General features: G+C 43.0%; 1 protein-coding gene and 1 long non-coding RNA gene across 8 annotated transcripts in view; one reads left to right on the top strand and one right to left on the bottom strand.

Moving 5' to 3' along the window:
- LOC141754999 (triple functional domain protein) overlaps nt 1–16,974 on the top strand; it is a 104,873-nt gene extending 87,899 nt beyond the window's left edge. For 4 of the 6 annotated variants that reach the window (XM_074614533.1, XM_074614530.1, XM_074614534.1 and 1 more), the window contains 24 exons: nt 827–1,020; nt 1,119–1,289; nt 5,831–5,926; nt 6,493–6,641; nt 6,750–6,816; nt 8,245–8,348; nt 8,436–8,505; nt 8,594–8,683; nt 8,795–8,887; nt 9,629–9,679; nt 9,784–9,861; nt 10,034–10,225; nt 10,996–11,176; nt 11,295–11,552; nt 11,642–12,150; nt 13,002–13,249; nt 13,499–13,640; nt 13,733–13,760; nt 13,910–14,072; nt 14,203–14,324; nt 14,428–14,506; nt 14,675–14,875; nt 14,978–15,116; nt 16,077–16,974. In XM_074614533.1, the coding sequence (XP_074470634.1) occupies nt 827–1,020; nt 1,119–1,289; nt 5,831–5,926; nt 6,493–6,641; nt 6,750–6,816; nt 8,245–8,348; nt 8,436–8,505; nt 8,594–8,683; nt 8,795–8,887; nt 9,629–9,679; nt 9,784–9,861; nt 10,034–10,225; nt 10,996–11,176; nt 11,295–11,552; nt 11,642–12,150; nt 13,002–13,249; nt 13,499–13,640; nt 13,733–13,760; nt 13,910–14,072; nt 14,203–14,324; nt 14,428–14,506; nt 14,675–14,875; nt 14,978–15,116; nt 16,077–16,634 (3,983 nt within the window). In that variant the 3' untranslated portion in view covers nt 16,635–16,974. The remainder of the gene's footprint in view (nt 1–826; nt 1,021–1,118; nt 1,290–5,830; nt 5,927–6,492; nt 6,642–6,749; nt 6,817–8,244; nt 8,349–8,435; nt 8,506–8,593; nt 8,684–8,794; nt 8,888–9,628; nt 9,680–9,783; nt 9,862–10,033; nt 10,226–10,995; nt 11,177–11,294; nt 11,553–11,641; nt 12,151–13,001; nt 13,250–13,498; nt 13,641–13,732; nt 13,761–13,909; nt 14,073–14,202; nt 14,325–14,427; nt 14,507–14,674; nt 14,876–14,977; nt 15,117–16,076) is intronic. The other 2 variants (XM_074614536.1, XM_074614531.1) reach the window with 1 other exon arrangement.
- Nucleotides 13,119–16,267, bottom strand: LOC141755010 (uncharacterized). Of its 2 annotated transcripts, none has more exons than XR_012590753.1 (6): nt 16,133–16,267; nt 15,850–15,974; nt 14,643–14,867; nt 13,931–14,066; nt 13,451–13,545; nt 13,119–13,258 (listed from the first exon to the last, which is right to left on the bottom strand). It is a non-coding gene; the product is annotated as an uncharacterized LOC141755010 (long non-coding RNA). The 2 variants fall into 2 exon arrangements; XR_012590752.1 differs by having other exon boundaries at nt 14,672–14,867.
- Nucleotides 16,975–17,472: the final 498 nt, after the last annotated feature.

Below are 17,472 nucleotides of genomic sequence, written 5' to 3'. Positions count from 1 at the left end.
TGACGAAGTCAGTGTTTTATTTCTCCCTGACGCTTGGCCATTGTTCCATCAGCTCTTTGGTTGTTTTAACTGCGTACTTTTCTAATGCAGGACGAGGCTGTTCACCAGAGAGGGTTATATTCTGTGAATATAACGTGCGTTCCGGTCTTCACCGTGCCCTTATCCTGTTTATATCTTAAATAATAATACAAACTGTAAAAATAAAAACAATTTCATTTAGTTTTCTTCACAGAAATGGATGAAATTCTGCGATATAGACCAACTGTATATTTTTAAAAAGGTTGTCTTACACCCTTTAAAATCGTGAAGCTTTGGTGACCCGTAATCGGGGTCAGGACCCCCCCATTGGGAACCAGTGCACTAGAGCAATATCAAAGTGAAGTAAAACCACTTCTTGAGTAGGGTGTTCTAGTGCTGTTTCTAACTAAAAACATCACGTTAAAGCACCAAGTATAAGTGGAACTGTACATTTTTGGAGAGTAGCGTACGGAGCTACGGTAGACTGTCATTATAAATCAGTCTATTCGTCTGTCATCTGTCATCAGAAATGTATAAAGTACGTGCAAAAAAAGATACCCACATAAAGAGAAGCTGACGGAGGCAAAGGGGCGATATATTACAAAATTGAAGTTAGTTAAAGCTTCAGTAGGCAACAATTTTTTGGCATCATTGGGCAAAAAATTCCATAATAACCTTTCAGCATATTGTATTTCAAGCGTAGCACTAGTATGACTGTTATTATTGCACAAGATCCCGTAGGCTTGCCCTCGTCATATTGATCCTACATACCGTAAACTGAGTTTGGTGTGTTTGGTTTATCTCCAAGGTAACACGCTGCGGAAGTGGCTCACCAGCCCGGTGCGTCGGCTAAGCAGCGGCAAGGCAGACGGCCACGTGAAGAAGCTGGCCCACAAGCACAAGAAGAGCCGCGATGTGCGGAAAAGCGGGGAGATGACGATGGGCTCCCAGAAAGACTCGGACGACAGCGCCGCTACGCCTCAGGACGAGACTGTGGAGGAGGTCAGTTCGGATGGATTACTTCACACTCTCAATTTAGGAGTCGTGTAAAAGCATTGTGACGTAAATCTCTACTTTGTACATCCCTGTGTGTGTTGCAGAGGGTTCGTAACGAGGGCTTGTCGAGCGGCACACTGTCCAAGTCCAGTTCTTCGGGCATGCAGAGCTGCGGAGAGGAGGAGGGCGAGGAGGGCGCCGACTCGGTGCCTCTGCCTCCGCCCATGGCCATCCAGCAGCACAGCCTGCTGCAGCCAGACTCACAGGATGACAAGGTGAGGAGAGGGAGGACGTCACAGTGGGGACAGAAGAGAGGGGTCAAGATGAAAGGGGACAGATGATGAACAGGAGAAGCAGAGGAGACATTTGGGAATGGGACACAAACTGCATTCACTTTGTCTTTTAACTTTTTCTGGTGCAACAAAGTTCACAGAGTTCTTTTTAAATTTTAGGTCAGAAAGGACGTTAGAAGTTATTTCTTCCCTTTTGGAATTAGGCCTGGGAGAATCTATATATAGTGATATGAGCCTAGAAGCTATCAGGGATTTTTTGTTCCATCAACTTAAGAAGCTCTGTGTTAGAACATTTTTCTCTTTTTGGGTTCACTGTGGAAGTCAATATTCAAATTGGACAATAAAAGCAGAAAAACAGTCAAACTTTGTACAAGAACACGTCAACAGGGGAGACAACTTTCAGTCCTAACGAGTAATACTTGTAATCAAATTAGTGACTAAAACTAAATCACATTTGGTCGAAGATTGAGGTATACAGTAATGGTACGTGTCCACAGGATCCGTTCCTTTCCTCGCTTCCCATTCATTGTCTATGTAAGCAGCCGTGCAATGCATTCTTGTAGCGTGGCGGCGCGAGTCAAAAGACGGGCGTCACGTCACGTTGGCCGCTCCTCATTTTCAGAAAGTTGAGGTCTAGGCTACTTTATGCAAATCACGGGGCATCCGACGCGACTCGCCGCCTCTGTAAACTCCCGAGAAACTTTTAAACTAACCGTTGTCGATCCAAAACAAAGATAGAATCAGCAACTGCGTGGCTTATTTTTGATGTTTTCAGAAACACATTTCGGTGAACTATTTCCGTAATGTAAGAGAAAAGAGTTTCCAAACGAGTCGCCATGTCAGTTCTGGTTTGAAAGCTGGGAGCAGCAGCATCCCACGAGGGAACGCGTTCGTCCAATCGGGTGCCTAGTGTCTAGTGGCAAGCCCATCAAGCGTCCAATGCTGGGAAGCGAGGCGATCCCTTTGTGTCCCAGAACGTCCCTCTGGACACGTACCACAAGGGGTTCATTTCCTTTAGATCATACATCGTCAATATTTTTGGAGCCATAGCAACAGGGTAACAAACTTAAGCTAATTGAAGCACCATCTCCGATCATCTTTAAAGAGAAATGAAACACTTGTTATTCAGGTTCTCTTTCTTCTCATTGCTGATATGATTTTTTAGTTCTTGTAGGTTACATTTCCGCTCATTTCAGTCTCCCACTTTCCCCCCTCCCCAAAACAAAGGGCATTTCCTGACACAGTTTTGAAAGTGCCTCCTTAGTTTTTCTGTTATGCATAACATTTTTATCTTGGCATGTTGCATCATATTCTCCCGTTTCTTCTGAAGCAGAAAGCAAATGACAAGTTTCAGGCACTCCAAGTCTCCTCTTCGACTAAAGCGGAGGCTCCTCTGACACTAATTTCTGTTTCTCTTTTGTTTTGTTTCCTGGTTGTATCGTTTGCTGTTCGCCACGCTGTAGCATTACCTTGATTTATGTCCTGTCTTTGCTTTGTCTCAGTTTCCATACCTCTCCATCTGAAATGCCCCCGCTCGTCCACCCCAAGCCCCCGTATCTTCCCCTCGGTCAATTCTTTAATTCTCTCTTTTTTTTCCCCCTCCTCGCTCTTCAGCTTTAAAATGCTACTTGCTAATTTATTTTGGTTTCTACAACAACGGTTTCTAGATTGAAAAAGGAGAGACTTTTCTTCTTTTTAAAAAATACACCTTTCTCTGTCCCCTTACTAAAAGTCACTCTTCCTAACCTTTTTGTATTTTTCTGAACTCTTAAACATTCCTGAACTTCTTTTTAGTGCATCTTTTTTCGTAGTTTCACTCATGTCGACTTTCTGCCCTGTTACTTTCTACAACACGCCACTGTAGAGTCGCCTGGCAGATGAGCAAAAAGGGCATTGTGGGGGAAAATGTAGATAAAGAGAAGATGCGTGTAGCTCTTAACTCTAAACGGATGGCATCGTGGAGGTTTTGTTTTGTCCGTTTCCGTACCGATCAGAAGGCTGTAATGCCTAATTTGCGTCTATAAATTTCGAGGACATTTTGAATTTTTGTAATGCCTGCTTGAGCTTTGTTACGGTAACACAGCTTTGAATGCAGCTTTTTTTTCTGCATGTTTATCACTCATAGGTTGGGAAAAGGTTGGTGGCTTGAAAGAAAATAGATGTCAGTATAAATACAAAGTCCCCGTCAGCTGGATGATAATCTAACTAAACCCCACACTGAGGTGAAAATTGAAAAGCCCCTCCTGTTCCCATCATCCTCCAATCCCCTCACCACCCCCTCCCTCACCCGCCCCCCGCCCGCTCGTCCTCATCTCCCTTTTACCCTCTGTGCGTTAACCTCATTACCCATGCGAGTAATTGGCATCTCTAAACGCTGGCGAGGCCAGAAGGGCACACAGCCTCACCCAGAAAACCTAATTGGGGAAAGTCTTGAAGCACAGCACAGCAAGGGTGAGAGTCTCCTGAACTATATATATATATATACATACATGCATATACCTCTTTCATTTCTCGCTCTGTTAGCATCCTTTCTTTATTTCAAAAGGCTGTTTCATCACCACCCCAGAAAGCAACGGAAACATCCTCCATTCAGAGACATCCATCACCTTTTTTTCCCCCCCGACCTTTTCCCCCGTCACTATTTTTCTGACATTTCACTTTTTTTCCCATATCTTAATTTAGTCACCTCCGATTTCAGCCTCATGTTTTTACCTTTTCTTTTGACAGTTTTTTTTTTTTTTTTGTATTATTTCATTTTCCTTTTCACTTTCTTTGAACCTTCAGATATAAAAACCCCAAGCATCGGGGTTTCACTTGTGGAAACATCTTGTTGGAAGCATCTTGTTGGATCTCTCCTCCTCAGACTACAGCATTGAACATTTAACAAACATTTTCACTGAGTCATCGCTCACTCAAAATAACAAAAAAATACAAATATTCACTCATAATAAAACTAATAAAGAAGTAAGCTAAACAAAAACTGATCGGGAAATTAATCTTCAAGGCACAACGAGTGAGATTTTCCCTAAAAATGTTTTTATAGACTCATAGAAAAATATCAGAAACACTTTATAATAACCATTTATAAATGGTAAATTGATAGTAATGCAATCACTTGTTATTTTATCATTAGTTTTTTTTATATGAAATGAAAAAGTATATACATTTATATATTGTATCACTGATAAGAGACGATAACAATTACATTCTGATTACATTAGTAAAATATTTAATATCAGTTTATTGTTGTACACATTATTACATTTTATATATTATATTAAGTATTCGTTAATGATTACCAAATGATTTGTAAACCTTTAAGAAATTGTTTGTAAAACATTTATAAACATTACATAGATAGATGGACCAGAAACCAATTATTAACCATTGACAAAGCATTAACTATCTATCTAATGTTTATAGATGCTTTACGATGTATTTACGCCAATTTTTTATTAATTATTATTTAATATTCTAATCACCAGTTGAAACTTTATAATAGCCGTCAGATAATGTTTATAGACGGCTTACAAACCAATTATTAACCATTAACAAAGGGTTACAAATATCTATGTAATGTTTACATATGTTTTACAAATTTAAATTTAAGGTTTACAAATCATTTCGTAATCATTAACAAATACGTATACATATAGTATATCAAATGTTGATAATATGTGCAACAATAAACTGTTAAAAAATAACATAAATTACTAAAGATTAATAAACATAAATTATAACTTCATAGTTTGTTAACAGTGAAATAACTTTGAACTAAATTTTAATTAAGTCTCAATTTACCATTTATAAATGATTGTTATTATAAAGTGTTACCAAATAATCCCTCTCAATCCTCACTTATGACCCACTAGAGGTTTGTAGTTACGTCTGTATCTGCCTGGATTTTCTTATTTTGCTTGTTGGGGACGTTTCTGGGCGTCAACCTCTATTAAAAAAACGTAGCGAACCAGGTGCCAGATCGTAAGCACGCATCCAAGCGGAAGCTACGAAAATGTCCAACGCAGCGCCGAATAAACCCCTCGCAAATATACAGCGAGGCAAAACGGCAAGCGGAACAAAGCTCGTTCCAAAACGAGAGTGAATCTGGGGGTTGGCTTTCGCCCGCTGGCGAGCACCCGAGTCCTCGTTGAGCCGGAGCACACTTTGAATGTTGTGTTTACAAACCGCAACTGGAAAATCCTACACATTGTGCCTTTTAACCAGAACTTAAGCATGAACTTTAACCATAAAATAATATAAATTTATATCTTTTGCTTTCCATTTTGTCCAACTTACAAGTTTTTTAAATTAATAGATGTCTTTAAATGACGTATCAACTATAAAGTATTAGTCTGGCGGCTTTGAACGTCACTATTTTCTCTGTAGGAATAGTTGTATTGGCACCAGCCAGCACAGAGAGATTTGGAGTTAGCAGGAATAGTTGTTAGATCGTATGTCTTATCAGGCTCTAATGCTCTTTTTTTCCCCCCCTCTCGTACTCTCATCTCTCTATTTTCAACCAGACCTCTTCTCGTTTGTCGGTCCGTCCGTCCAGTTCAGAGACGCCCAGTGCCGCTGAGTTGGTGAGCGCCATCGAAGAGCTGGTCAAAAGCAAGATGGTAGGATAATAGAGGAAAACAAGAACACCTTAAAAGGCCGACATCGAAGTCTGCCTTGGCCGACAAGTTACATTTAAACACACGGCAAAGACTACAGCCGACGGCCAGTTAGCACGTATGTTCTGTGCCTGTGAGAGGAAATATCTCAACACCAGCAGTCCGTCTGTATTCGTCATTCAAAAAGGGAAACCGGAAGGCCGAGGACAGCGGATGTACAAGCCGTTGTTACGATACGTACATGAAACAAAGCGCCGTTTGCCAGTATGTCATCTCAAAGGGCTTTACAGGCCTTATAGAATTGCCGCTATATAATGGCATTAGGATCACAGTCGGGATGATGTAAATGAAATGAACGACTAGTACTCGTACAGGTTACTGTATGAAGCGCTCGCAGTAACAATATGCTGAAAGGTTATTGTGGAATTTTGCATCAGCTGACTACCTGAAGATGCTGAATACAACATACATAACGCCACTTTACATGAATTAGTTTGATTAATTTCATTCGTAATGTGCCGCTCTGTTTCACACACTTCAGTTCATCTTGTGTTTTCTCTGTGGTTTAGGCTTTGGAGGACAGACCCAGCTCTCTGTCGGTAGAACAAGGAGACAGCAGCTCTCCCTCCTTCAACCCCTCCGACAACTCCCTCCTCTCCTCCTCCTCCCCCATCGAAGAGATGGACGAGCGCCGGAACAGCGTGCTCAAGAAAAGACAGTACGTCCGCTTCCCTCATCTAATCTATATCACAAACTCATACACTGAGGTGTTATTGCTCATCCTCTTGAATTTTGGTGTCAAATGTTTTGTTTTCTTTTGCTGTAGTTACATCCTGCTGGAGCTGGTGGAGACGGAGAGAGATTATGTCAGAGACCTCGGCCTGGTGGTGGAGGTGAGTTGATGCTTTATCGGCTGCTGAAAACAAGAATGGGATAAAACAATTAGAAAAGTAATTGGCATTTAGATTGGCATACAGCCAATGTGGAATTAATTAAAGTACGCCTCCTAATGCACAAGTTTTATTTTTATTATTCAAATTATTTAGTATTTTCCATTTCAAAGCATTATAGATGCTTTTTTATAACCTATTGTGAGTGACCTGCTTTTTGGGAAAGTGTTTGTTCAGTGTTCGTACATACAGTGTAACACAAAATTGTTGGAAATGTTCCTTATTTTTTATAATGAAAATAGTTGACCAAAGTTACCAGTGGGGCAGAATGCTGCCTCAATCCCCAGCAGGAGGATTGTCTGTCTTTGACACTTAAACTACTGGCGTATTAGTAAAGATTGACAGTGTGCAGTCGAAATAAGAGATGATGTAATTATAACTTTTTTTCTTTTGACTGATGTAGATTCTGGTCGGCTTAAAGATAATTAGTACAGATATTTGTGTTATTTTTTATTCTAAAATATAGTTGGATGGTTAAATAGCAACACATTTTTGTTCAGTAAGGGAAGAAATGTGACTCCAACACTAGTAGCATACAAGGAAAAATGTTTTATTTTATACTTTTCATGCAAAAATTGATGCCTTTGCCAAAGATAAAATTCATGACCAGAATAAAACAAAATTGCACGATTAAAAAAAATATATATATATATATATTCCAGGGGGGTATGCTCCAGGACCGCCCCAGGGTGTTCGCATCTTTGTTACCTTTTTGCATACTTGCCAACCTTGAGACTTTATAAATAGGAAGGATTTTAAAACTAAAGCCGGGGATATTCATCAGTTGTTATTATTTTTTGCCCCTGCTCGAGTATTTCTTTCTCTTAGTACTCACCATTTCGCTCTCCGTCTCTCACTGAAGGTCTTTCGGACACAACGCGACAACGGCACCTCTGCGCTCTGAAACGCATCATTTCCAATGGCTTTCGCTGTGCCACGACGGCTTTTCGCTGCGTCGAGCAAAGCCCTACTTTGGGCGCTGCGCGCTGTGATGTGCTTCGAGCACGGCTCAAACCGCGTTGTGTCGTTGTTGTGTGTGTGATATATATCTATGGTCACGAGCAGCTCTCTTTTGCCGGGAAACGACATTTTGGTGTAGCTCTATTGTCGTCCGAGTGGAAATAGTAGGGCTTATACACGCCGTACAGTAAAAGGGAAAAAAAGGTGTGAAAATTGAGAGAAAAATGGTAGAATTGTGACCCCGGGAGGAAACCGGGAGAGTGCAATGAAAAGTGTGAATCTCCCGGGGAAATCGGGAGGGTTGTTATGAGTAGCATTTTAAAATGTCACTGAATGTATTAGAATTAATTTGCTGAACTTTACAGACTCGCTGTTGTAAATATGCGTTTGTTTGTTTGTCTCCATCATTAGGGCTACATGAGCAGGATGAAGGAGGAAGGTGTCCCCGATGATATGAAGGGAAAAGACAAAATCGTGTTTGGCAACATCCACCAGATCTACGACTGGCACAGAGAGTACGTGACGCACACATAAGGGGAGTGTGTGTTCTGACTCACTAGGACAGTAGCTTACCTCCTGCTCTCCTGTTTTGTCTTGTTTAGTTTCTATCTCGGGGAGTTGGAGAAATGTCTGGAGGACCCTGACAGACTGGGACCGCTCTTTCTCAAGCAGGTTCGTCCACAAGTGAAATTCCAACTCCTGCTTTAGGCTCGTATACATTCGATCGTGTTGTAATTGTGTGTGTGCTTTCTGTATCCAGGAACGCAGACTAAACATGTATGTAGTGTACTGTCAAAACAAGCCCAAGTCGGAGCACATCGTCTCAGAGTACATCGACACCTACTTCGAGGTATGAGCCCATCATTTTTAAAGATTTGACCCTCTGAGACACATCAGATGCTGCAAAAACCTGCATGCAGCCATCAGCCTCTCATCTAACCTCTGACCTTTGGCTCTGTAGGACATGAAGCAGCGGCTGGGACATCGGCTGCAGATCACAGACCTGCTCATCAAGCCGGTCCAGAGGATCATGAAGTACCAGCTGCTGCTCAAGGTTGGTCTGTTACAATACAGCAGAGGGCGCCAGAGCTTCAGCTGCTGATTCTTTATTCCCCTTTATCTAGTTAACTGGCATCCCTATACCGTAAAACTTCAATTAGACACCGAGTCCCTTTTACTCACCAGGTAACATTTGTCAATATGGACACGCTACACATCATTAGCTCGGTTAGATTCTCCACAATTCAATCGTTCCGTTGATTTTACAGAAAACGATTGGTGCCTTCAAATGAAACTCGTGACCTTGTGTTTACAACGTGGGAAGTCGTGTACACGATATGCTTGGCGTTCAAAGGGTCAAGTCGTGAGAACATCGCTGCTAAGCAACGGCAATATTAACGTTACTGTCGGCGTCTAGAAGCCACAGAGGCTAACAATTTAGCAAACTAGCAAGTGGGTAACATAATGCAGGAAATGCAAAGGCATAATGACAGAGGAGAAAGATTCGGCTGTTGGGAATATCAACATTTTCATACTGGTTTAAATAAACAATTTGATAGTATTTCCCATCTTTGCTGAGCAAGAGTTTTGTGCAAAAGAAATCCCATATAGACGCCTGTCCCAAATATATAGAGTTCAGTGACTGAAACAGATAAAAGCCTGGGCTATTACAGTGTGTCACGGTCATCCGCTGTCTATAAATGTACATCTTTGTTACTAAGAATTTAAACTGATATTTAAAATGGTAAATTGTTGATTATATTTTCTGACAAAAAGTTTATTTTTTCTGTTTTAGGATTTCCTGAAACACTCTAAAAAGGCTGGGCTGGAGTCTATGGAGCTGGAGGTAAGATAATGAGATAATGAGACGCTTTTTAATCACTTAAAATCAAGCCATATATGTTCTGCATGTTCTCCCATCAACCTTTTGGTCCCTTATGACTCTTACAGAAAGCAGTGGAGGTCATGTGCATTGTGCCAAAAAGGTGTAATGACATGATGAATGTCGGCAGGCTTCAGGGATTCGATGTAAGAAATCACATTTAATTATGAATGAAAGCAATGCTACACTTGTCAACAACACATTCGTCACGGCATGTTGCCTTATTAACAAAAACTTTCATTTCAATTTTCTTCAACTGTCTCTCTTCCTTCCTGTACTTGATCTTCCCAATCTCATCTTGTCCATCTCCCTCTCCAGGGGAAGATCGTGGCTCAGGGCCGCCTCTTGCTGCAGGACACGTTCATGGTGTCCGACCCGGAGGACGGTGTGGTCGGCCGGATGAAGGAGAGGAGAGTCTTCCTCTTTGAGCAGGTGCTCATCTTTAGCGAGCCCCTCGATAAGAAGAAAGGTTTCTCCTTGCCAGGCTTCCTCTACAAGAACAGCATCAAGGTAACAGACATACTGGATATGAGGGGCATGGATGTGCGCTACTACGTTATCAGTGAAGGCCAGTGGAATTAAGGATACAGGATGTGCAAAGCCTGTCAGTTTAAGGGCTTGTAGCTCCCTCTGGTGGAGTAACTATATATATAGATATACTGCTCAGAGTTTTATAAACTTGTTTGGTTGGGTAACTTCAAAGTCAGACACATTTTCTTTTTGAGAAAAAGATTGTCACGTTATGCAACATGGATATAATCTCCATTGTTGTTTCTGGGAGCTTTTATTTTGAAGAAGCCATCTGATTTATCACACCTTTTTGTAGCCAGTCCACTTTTATGTCTAAAATGTATATATGGAAGAATAAGTCAATTGAGGAAAGAGAGTGTACTTGCAAAGGAAAATGCAAGTTCAAGAAATGATAAAATAAAATATCTATATATTTATTGGGGCTGTCAAAGTTGATGCAAATTTGTTTTAACGCAACTCATTTCTTTAACGCATTAGTGCAATCGATCTTTCGGAGGTTGTAGCGGACTCCATTTTAAAACTAGAGTGAAGATATTGGCATCATATGTAACTAGAAAAACCTAAGGAATCCATTGGTACCAACCATGTCATACTAGCTTGTCGCAGAAAAATAAATAATGCTCAAAACACTCAATTTTTAATTGATTGAAAGCCCTAATATGTATTATTATTACCACTATAGTTAAAGCTCATTATTGACTTCAAACTGATTGGGATATATACAACGATACATCTCCCTTTCTTTCTAGGTAAGCTGTTTGGGTATAGAGGAGAATATGGAAAGCGATCCCTGTAAGTTCATCCTCACGTCTCGGTCGTCCAACGGCACCCTGGAGTCCTTCGTGCTTCACTCCTCCCACCCAGGGGTGCGTGAGGTCTGGACCCTTCAGATCAGCCAGATACTCGAGAGCCAACGCAACTTCCTCAATGGTAGGCTGACACACGCACACGCACACGCACACACACACTCACACTCTAAGGACAAGTTTTGTAGAAGGAAGTGTTTGTGCTATATGGCCCCCCTTGTTTCCTTCATACCTCATCACAGCTCTGACCTCACCAGTAGAGTATCAGAGGAACCATGTAGGGGCGAGTGGTGGGTCATGTGTGCCCAGCACGGGAGCTCCGAGTGGAGGAAGTAGTGCGGCCGCTGGAGTCGGAGGTGGAAGCCCCCAGGGTAGCGCCGTCTCTTTAGGGCCCCAGGGTGGCTCTCGTCGACCCTCCAGGATCCCCCAGCCCTCCCGCCTGCCCCAGCCCTTACGTCACCACCCCGGGGCCGACCCCGACGGCCCAAACAAGATGTCAGGTATGAAACGTCTGTATTTGTAACATTTTTATTGTATGGCGAAATTAACGATTTGACTGAGGTGTGAGTTTTGCTCACTTATGATCCAGGTTCGTCCCCTTGTCCTGTCCCCCCTCCCCTACTCCCTCCAGGGGGTAGCCCGCAGGGCAAGCGCCCCATCCAGACCCCAGAGGACCAAGCACAGACCCCCACTCCTGCCAGTGCCGTAGCCCCTATTCCCCGCGCCACAGTTGGGCCCCTGCCCTCTACACCCACTTCGAAACCGCGGCCAGGAGCCGTGTCCCCTATGGCGCCCCCCCTGGCCACTCCTGCCTTCGGCAAGGACGTCCTCCCTCCTCCCCCGCCCAGCCCGGGCCAGAAGTCCGGATCTGGATTCTGGAGCTCCATGCCGGGCTCTCCGGCCAGCCGGCCTGGCTCGTTCACCTTCCCGGCGGAGGCGGGAGAGACTCCGGTCCGTCAGAACTCGAACCAGATCCAGACCGGCTCTGGATCTGGGAGCCAAACCCACAGACACTCCACGCACAGCAAGGAAGCCGACCGCATGAGTACGTGCTCATCGGCCAGTGAGCAGTCCATCCAGTCCACCCAAAGCAACGGGGTAAGACTACTACCTGCTGCTCAGTGCTGCACCGACTAACACCCAGGCAGAGGGAGGCCTGGTCTGTCCTGTCCTGTTTGTCTCCTGTCCTGCTGCAGCCAGTGCTACTAATCTGTCCCCTACTACGCATCTCTGACAACCTTCACTGCTCTTCAACATCATCCTCTCTAGTTTTTCTCTGAAGACAATCTCTAGCAACTGTCGACATGTTTTCTCTAGTGGACCTCAATCAGCTCTTCAGTGATTCCCCTTCGAGGCTGTCTCTCGATTTCTTAACTCTAACAAAGCTTATACTAACACCTGACTTCCTCTTGGCCGTCCTTCACCTCTTGCTGTCTTCATGGTGTGTCACTGAAATGTACTTTTCCTGCAACTAACCTCCGACGTTTGTGGTTTACCTACAAACGTACTCAACAGAGATCCTCTCATTCAACCTAACGCTCCTCCTCTCGTCTTTGCCTGGCGCTGCAGAGCAAAGACGACTGAAATGGAAATCTTCATCTTATTCCTGCCTTTCTTCACTCGGTTCTTTGTTGTTTCCCAGGAAGAAAATAATGAATCGCTGTTTTTAGACTTTCTTGCACTTCACTCTAATGCTTTCCGAAGACTTCCTCAAGTGGACACTAATCAAACCTCTGTTTCCAATATTTGTCCTTTTGCTGTTCTTTCACTTCTCTTTACCAAAAGTGTTAGGTTTAGATTTTTTTAGTGGCACCTTCAGTTCAGTCTGAATGAGTCAACTTGAATAGAAAAGATGAATTCTGGCCAACGTGAAATCGTGATTTAATATTTACCATTTTATTACAAGTTTGTAACTGTCCACATGTTGGTGTTTCGTCCCTGTGGTGCAGAGTGAAAGTAGCAGCAGCAGTAGCGTATCCACCATGTTGGTGACCCAGGACTACATGGCCGTGAAGGAGGATGAGATCAGCGTCAGTCAGGGCGAGGTGGTCCAGATCTTGGCCAGCAACCAGCAAAACATGTTTCTGGTGTTCAGGGCGGCTACAGAGCAGGGCCCCGCCGCCGAGGGCTGGATCCCCGGATTTGTGCTGGGACACACCTCTGCCATCGTCCCCGATTGCCCCGAAGGATCCATGAAGTAAGAACTCTGAAAAATGATATACGGATACGTTATTTTTACCGTTCTGTTCAGATGGGTTGTTTGGAATTATTAGGTAAAAATGTGGTATGGTCTGAACTGTTTTTTAAAATAAGGCAAACCAATATGATGCAAGTCAGTGTTTTATAAGTGTTGGCAGTCTTATCAAGGCATCGATCTAAAACCCACGCTGTCACCTACTTGCTCATTTAAACAGTTGATTTGACTCGATCCATTTCTTTGTCCCAGTAGGAAGTCTTCATCCTGGCACACGACCCTGCGCATTCGCAAAAAGTCTGAGAAGAAGGAGAAGGAGGCAAAGAAAGACACCAAGCTGGAAAACGGTTACAGGAAGTCCAGAGAAGGCCTGGCCAATAAAGTTTCTGTAAAGGTGAGTTCATCAGTACATCTGAGGAGACTCTAGTGCTGCTATTAAGTCACAGCTCATTTCTCACACTGACATGCTTTGTTGTTGCTTTTCAGCTTCTAAATCCAAACTACATCTATGATGGTAAGTGTTACTTTGTGGAATTGTAATTACAATTACAAAAAGCCACCCCAGGCAGATAAAATGTGCTCTGTCTGATCGGGGCCTTTAACAGTTGAATTTTGAAGATCATCTCAGCATTTGACTTCTTTTTTTATTTAAATCTCTTTCAGTTCCCCCAGAGTTCCTTATACCTCTGAGTGATGTGACGTGTGACAACGGAGAGAGCGTCACCCTCAGGTGTAAGGTCTGTGGTCGACCCCGGGCCGCTGTCACCTGGAAGGGACCCAACCAGAGCAACCTCGCCAACAATGGACACTTCAGCAGCGCCTACAGGTAAGAAAACACAAGTCACTGCACAAGTGTATTTTCGTATCAGGTAAGAAATGTTGCTGAAGCTCCCATCAGAAAATCGACACTCAATAGTGAAGAAGTTGAAATCAAATGTAAATTAAAATGTTTTCAGTGATACGGGTGAAGCAACACTGCGGATAATCGGCGTAGCCTCTGAGGATGATGGCGTTTACACTTGTGTTGCCACGAACGAGCTGGGCAGCGTAACGTCATCAGCTAGCCTCAGAGTGTTAGGTAAGAACAAACAAAGAATACAGTATCGATCCCTCCACAGAGCTCAGTTGACGATGCTGGTTTCAAGTGTGGACATGAATTTATTGTCTCTTGTGTGTCTCAGCGGTGTCCACTGATGGGATCAGAGTGAGCTGGAAGGACAACTTTGAGTCTCACTACACTGAGGTGGTTGAACTGGGCAGGTAATAGACTCACCATTTAATTGAACATTTGACATTCAGGGTTTTCTTTCCGATATGAATTTATTTGACTTGTTAAATGCCTAAAACATACTACACAGGTTGTTTACGGGGAGTAACCTGAAGTAAACTGACTGACCGCTGAATGTCCATCCTCTCTCTTCTCACCAGGGGTCGTTTCTCTGTTGTCAAGCGTTGTGACCAGCGGGGCACCAAACGTCTGGTGGCGGTCAAACAGGTGAACAAGAAGCTGATGAGGAGGGATCGGGTGACTCAGGAACTCAATCTGCTCCAGAGGCTCCAACACCCCCACATAGTCAGCCTGATTGACACGTACGAAACCCCCAGCAGCTACGCCCTTGTCCTGGAGATGTGAGTACAGATACAAAACAAAAATGACATAAAAATGATATGGAGTTTTGGAATTAAACTCCATGTGATAAACCTTGCACATCTTCCGTCTGTGTGTTTCAGGGCTGACCAAGGTCGTCTGCTAGACTACATTGTTAGCTGGGGGAATCTGACGGAGGAGAAAGTGGCCTGCTACCTAAGGGACGTTTTAGAAGCTTTACAGTACCTGCATAACTGCAGGATAGTGCATTTGGACGTGAAAGTAAGTAGTTTCACTTTAATATTTTTATTACTGTGCTTAATATTACATATAGCAGCACATGAGCACATACTATATTGTTGAACAGTGTACAGAGTTTAAGTACCATATACTGTGACTTTTGGAATTTTTCCAAAATACTATACTATGACTTTTACCGAAATACTATACTGGACCTTTTTGAGACTTTTTTCAACATATTATACTACGACTTTTTCAGCATACTGTACTATTCATTTTCTTTTCTTTTTTTAGACATGCTATACTATGACTTATCATTCTATAGTATGATTTATTAATTCTTCCGACATACTACTATGACTTTTTATTTTTTCGACATATTATACTATACGTTTTTGAGTTGTTAGTTTTTTAAAGTTTTTCGACAAACTATATACTACGAATTTCTTTCGACACACTATACTATGACTTAATTTTGTTCGACATACTATACTATGGATTTATTAATTTTTCTGACATACTATACTATAAGTTTAAAAAAAATTTCGACACACTATACTATGACTTTTTAAGTTTTTTCGACATGCTATACTATGACTTTTTTGGGCATACTATAATATGAACTTTCTTTGACTTTTTTTCAATTTTAATGACACACTGACTTTTTTATGACATACTACACAATGTGTGAAATAATTGTGAGTGTTTTACTGATCTGAAGCTAAAGGTCATGTTTCAAGACATTTGTCCTTTGTAAAACATCTATAGCACTTACCTGATCTTGAGTTGGTCATCATGGTGGTCAAAGTTCACGTAGTCTATTTCCAGCCTTAAATGGAAACTCGCTGTTAGATCCTCTTTTTCCTTTTAACACTGAAATGTCTTTGCATGATGTTTCACCTACAACAACAAATACATGTGGAAAAGTTAATGTTGGACTGTAGTAATAAATAAGAATCAAGTAAACATGACTGATGGTGACACTGTAATCTCCTTTCCCAGCCTGAGAACCTGCTGGTGGCCCACAGCTCCAGCGGCCAACCAACGGTCAAACTCACAGACTTTGGTGATGCTGTCCAGCTCAACAGTGCCCACTACGTCCACCCTCTGCTGGGCAGCCCCGAGTTTGCCTCACCAGAGTTGGTCCTTGGAGAGCCAGTGTCGCTGACCTCTGACCTGTGGAGCCTGGGCGTGGTGACCTACGTGCTGCTGAGCGGCGCCTCCCCCTTCCTCGATGAGAGCGCAGAGGAGACTTGCCTGAACATCTGCCGGCTAGACTTCAGCTTTCCCAGGGATTACTTCCAGGGTGTCAGCCAGACGGCCCGGGACTTCATCTGCCTGCTCCTGAGGACCGACCCAGGCCGGAGGCCTCCAGCCGGGCTCTGCCTCCAGGAGCCGTGGCTACAGGCTGGTCTGGCTGACGGCCGGGCAAGAACAGAGTGTTGCCTGGACACCTCCCGCATCATCTCCTTCATAGACCGGAGGAAACATCAGACTGACGCCCGGGCCATCGGAGGAGTCAGGAGCTTCATCCAAAGTCGCCTTCAGCCCCGAGATTAAAGGAACGGATACAGTCCAAACCAACCCTCAATCCCTACTGTACTGTAGGGGCTGCAGGTTCCTCTGGAATTGAGCATCTTGATGGTCTAGATGTAAAAGGAAGGAGAAATAATGAATGCTGATCTTATCCTCTTTCACAGAATGTTGATTTACCTGTAGTCCTTTCACCAATTAAACTGAGACCCATTGAGGTCAATCAGAGCCCTAGAGAACAGAGTTCTCACCAATCACGTAAATTAATGGATGCCCTTGTCTACTGCTGCTTGCTGGTTTCAACTCAAAACAGATTTTGTAGTTAAGTAAAAAAAAAAAAAAAAAAAATCCCAAAAAAACAAAACAATTATGAAGTAATTTATTTTCCTTTGCAAGAGTTAAAGCTGATCAGAAGAGCCAATTGATCGAGCCTTGACACCACTGCACAGACGCAGAGCTTTCAGGAGAAAGTGATGCCAACAAAGCTAGTGATGGCGCTGAGAGCAAACTGCCCTCCCTCTTGTTGCTCGAGGGACACGGACGTGTGTTTTTGCTCTTTTACACTAAAGCTGTAACTCAAAGACATTTGAGAAGCAGCCCTTTCTTATAGAAACAATGTATACAAAAGGAAAAGTACGGTCTCTACGTTTCCAAGAAGAAAAATAAATACTTGTAGAAAATGCTCATCAGTTGAAAGTTGCTGTGCTACTTTGGACTCTGTAAACACCGGGAGACAGTGACTGAGGACTTGACTTTATTGAGACATTTATACGTCCGATCAGAGCTTTTTGATGGCTGCGCTTATATAATGTACCTAATCTAAGAAACCATGATGACCATGTCGCGAATAACAATGCTGCACTGT

This window comes from Sebastes fasciatus, chromosome 17, assembly GCF_043250625.1.
Source record: "Sebastes fasciatus isolate fSebFas1 chromosome 17, fSebFas1.pri, whole genome shotgun sequence".
Taxonomy (NCBI): Eukaryota; Metazoa; Chordata; class Actinopteri; order Perciformes; family Sebastidae; genus Sebastes; species Sebastes fasciatus.
This window is presented reverse-complemented; position numbering and strand designations above follow the sequence as displayed.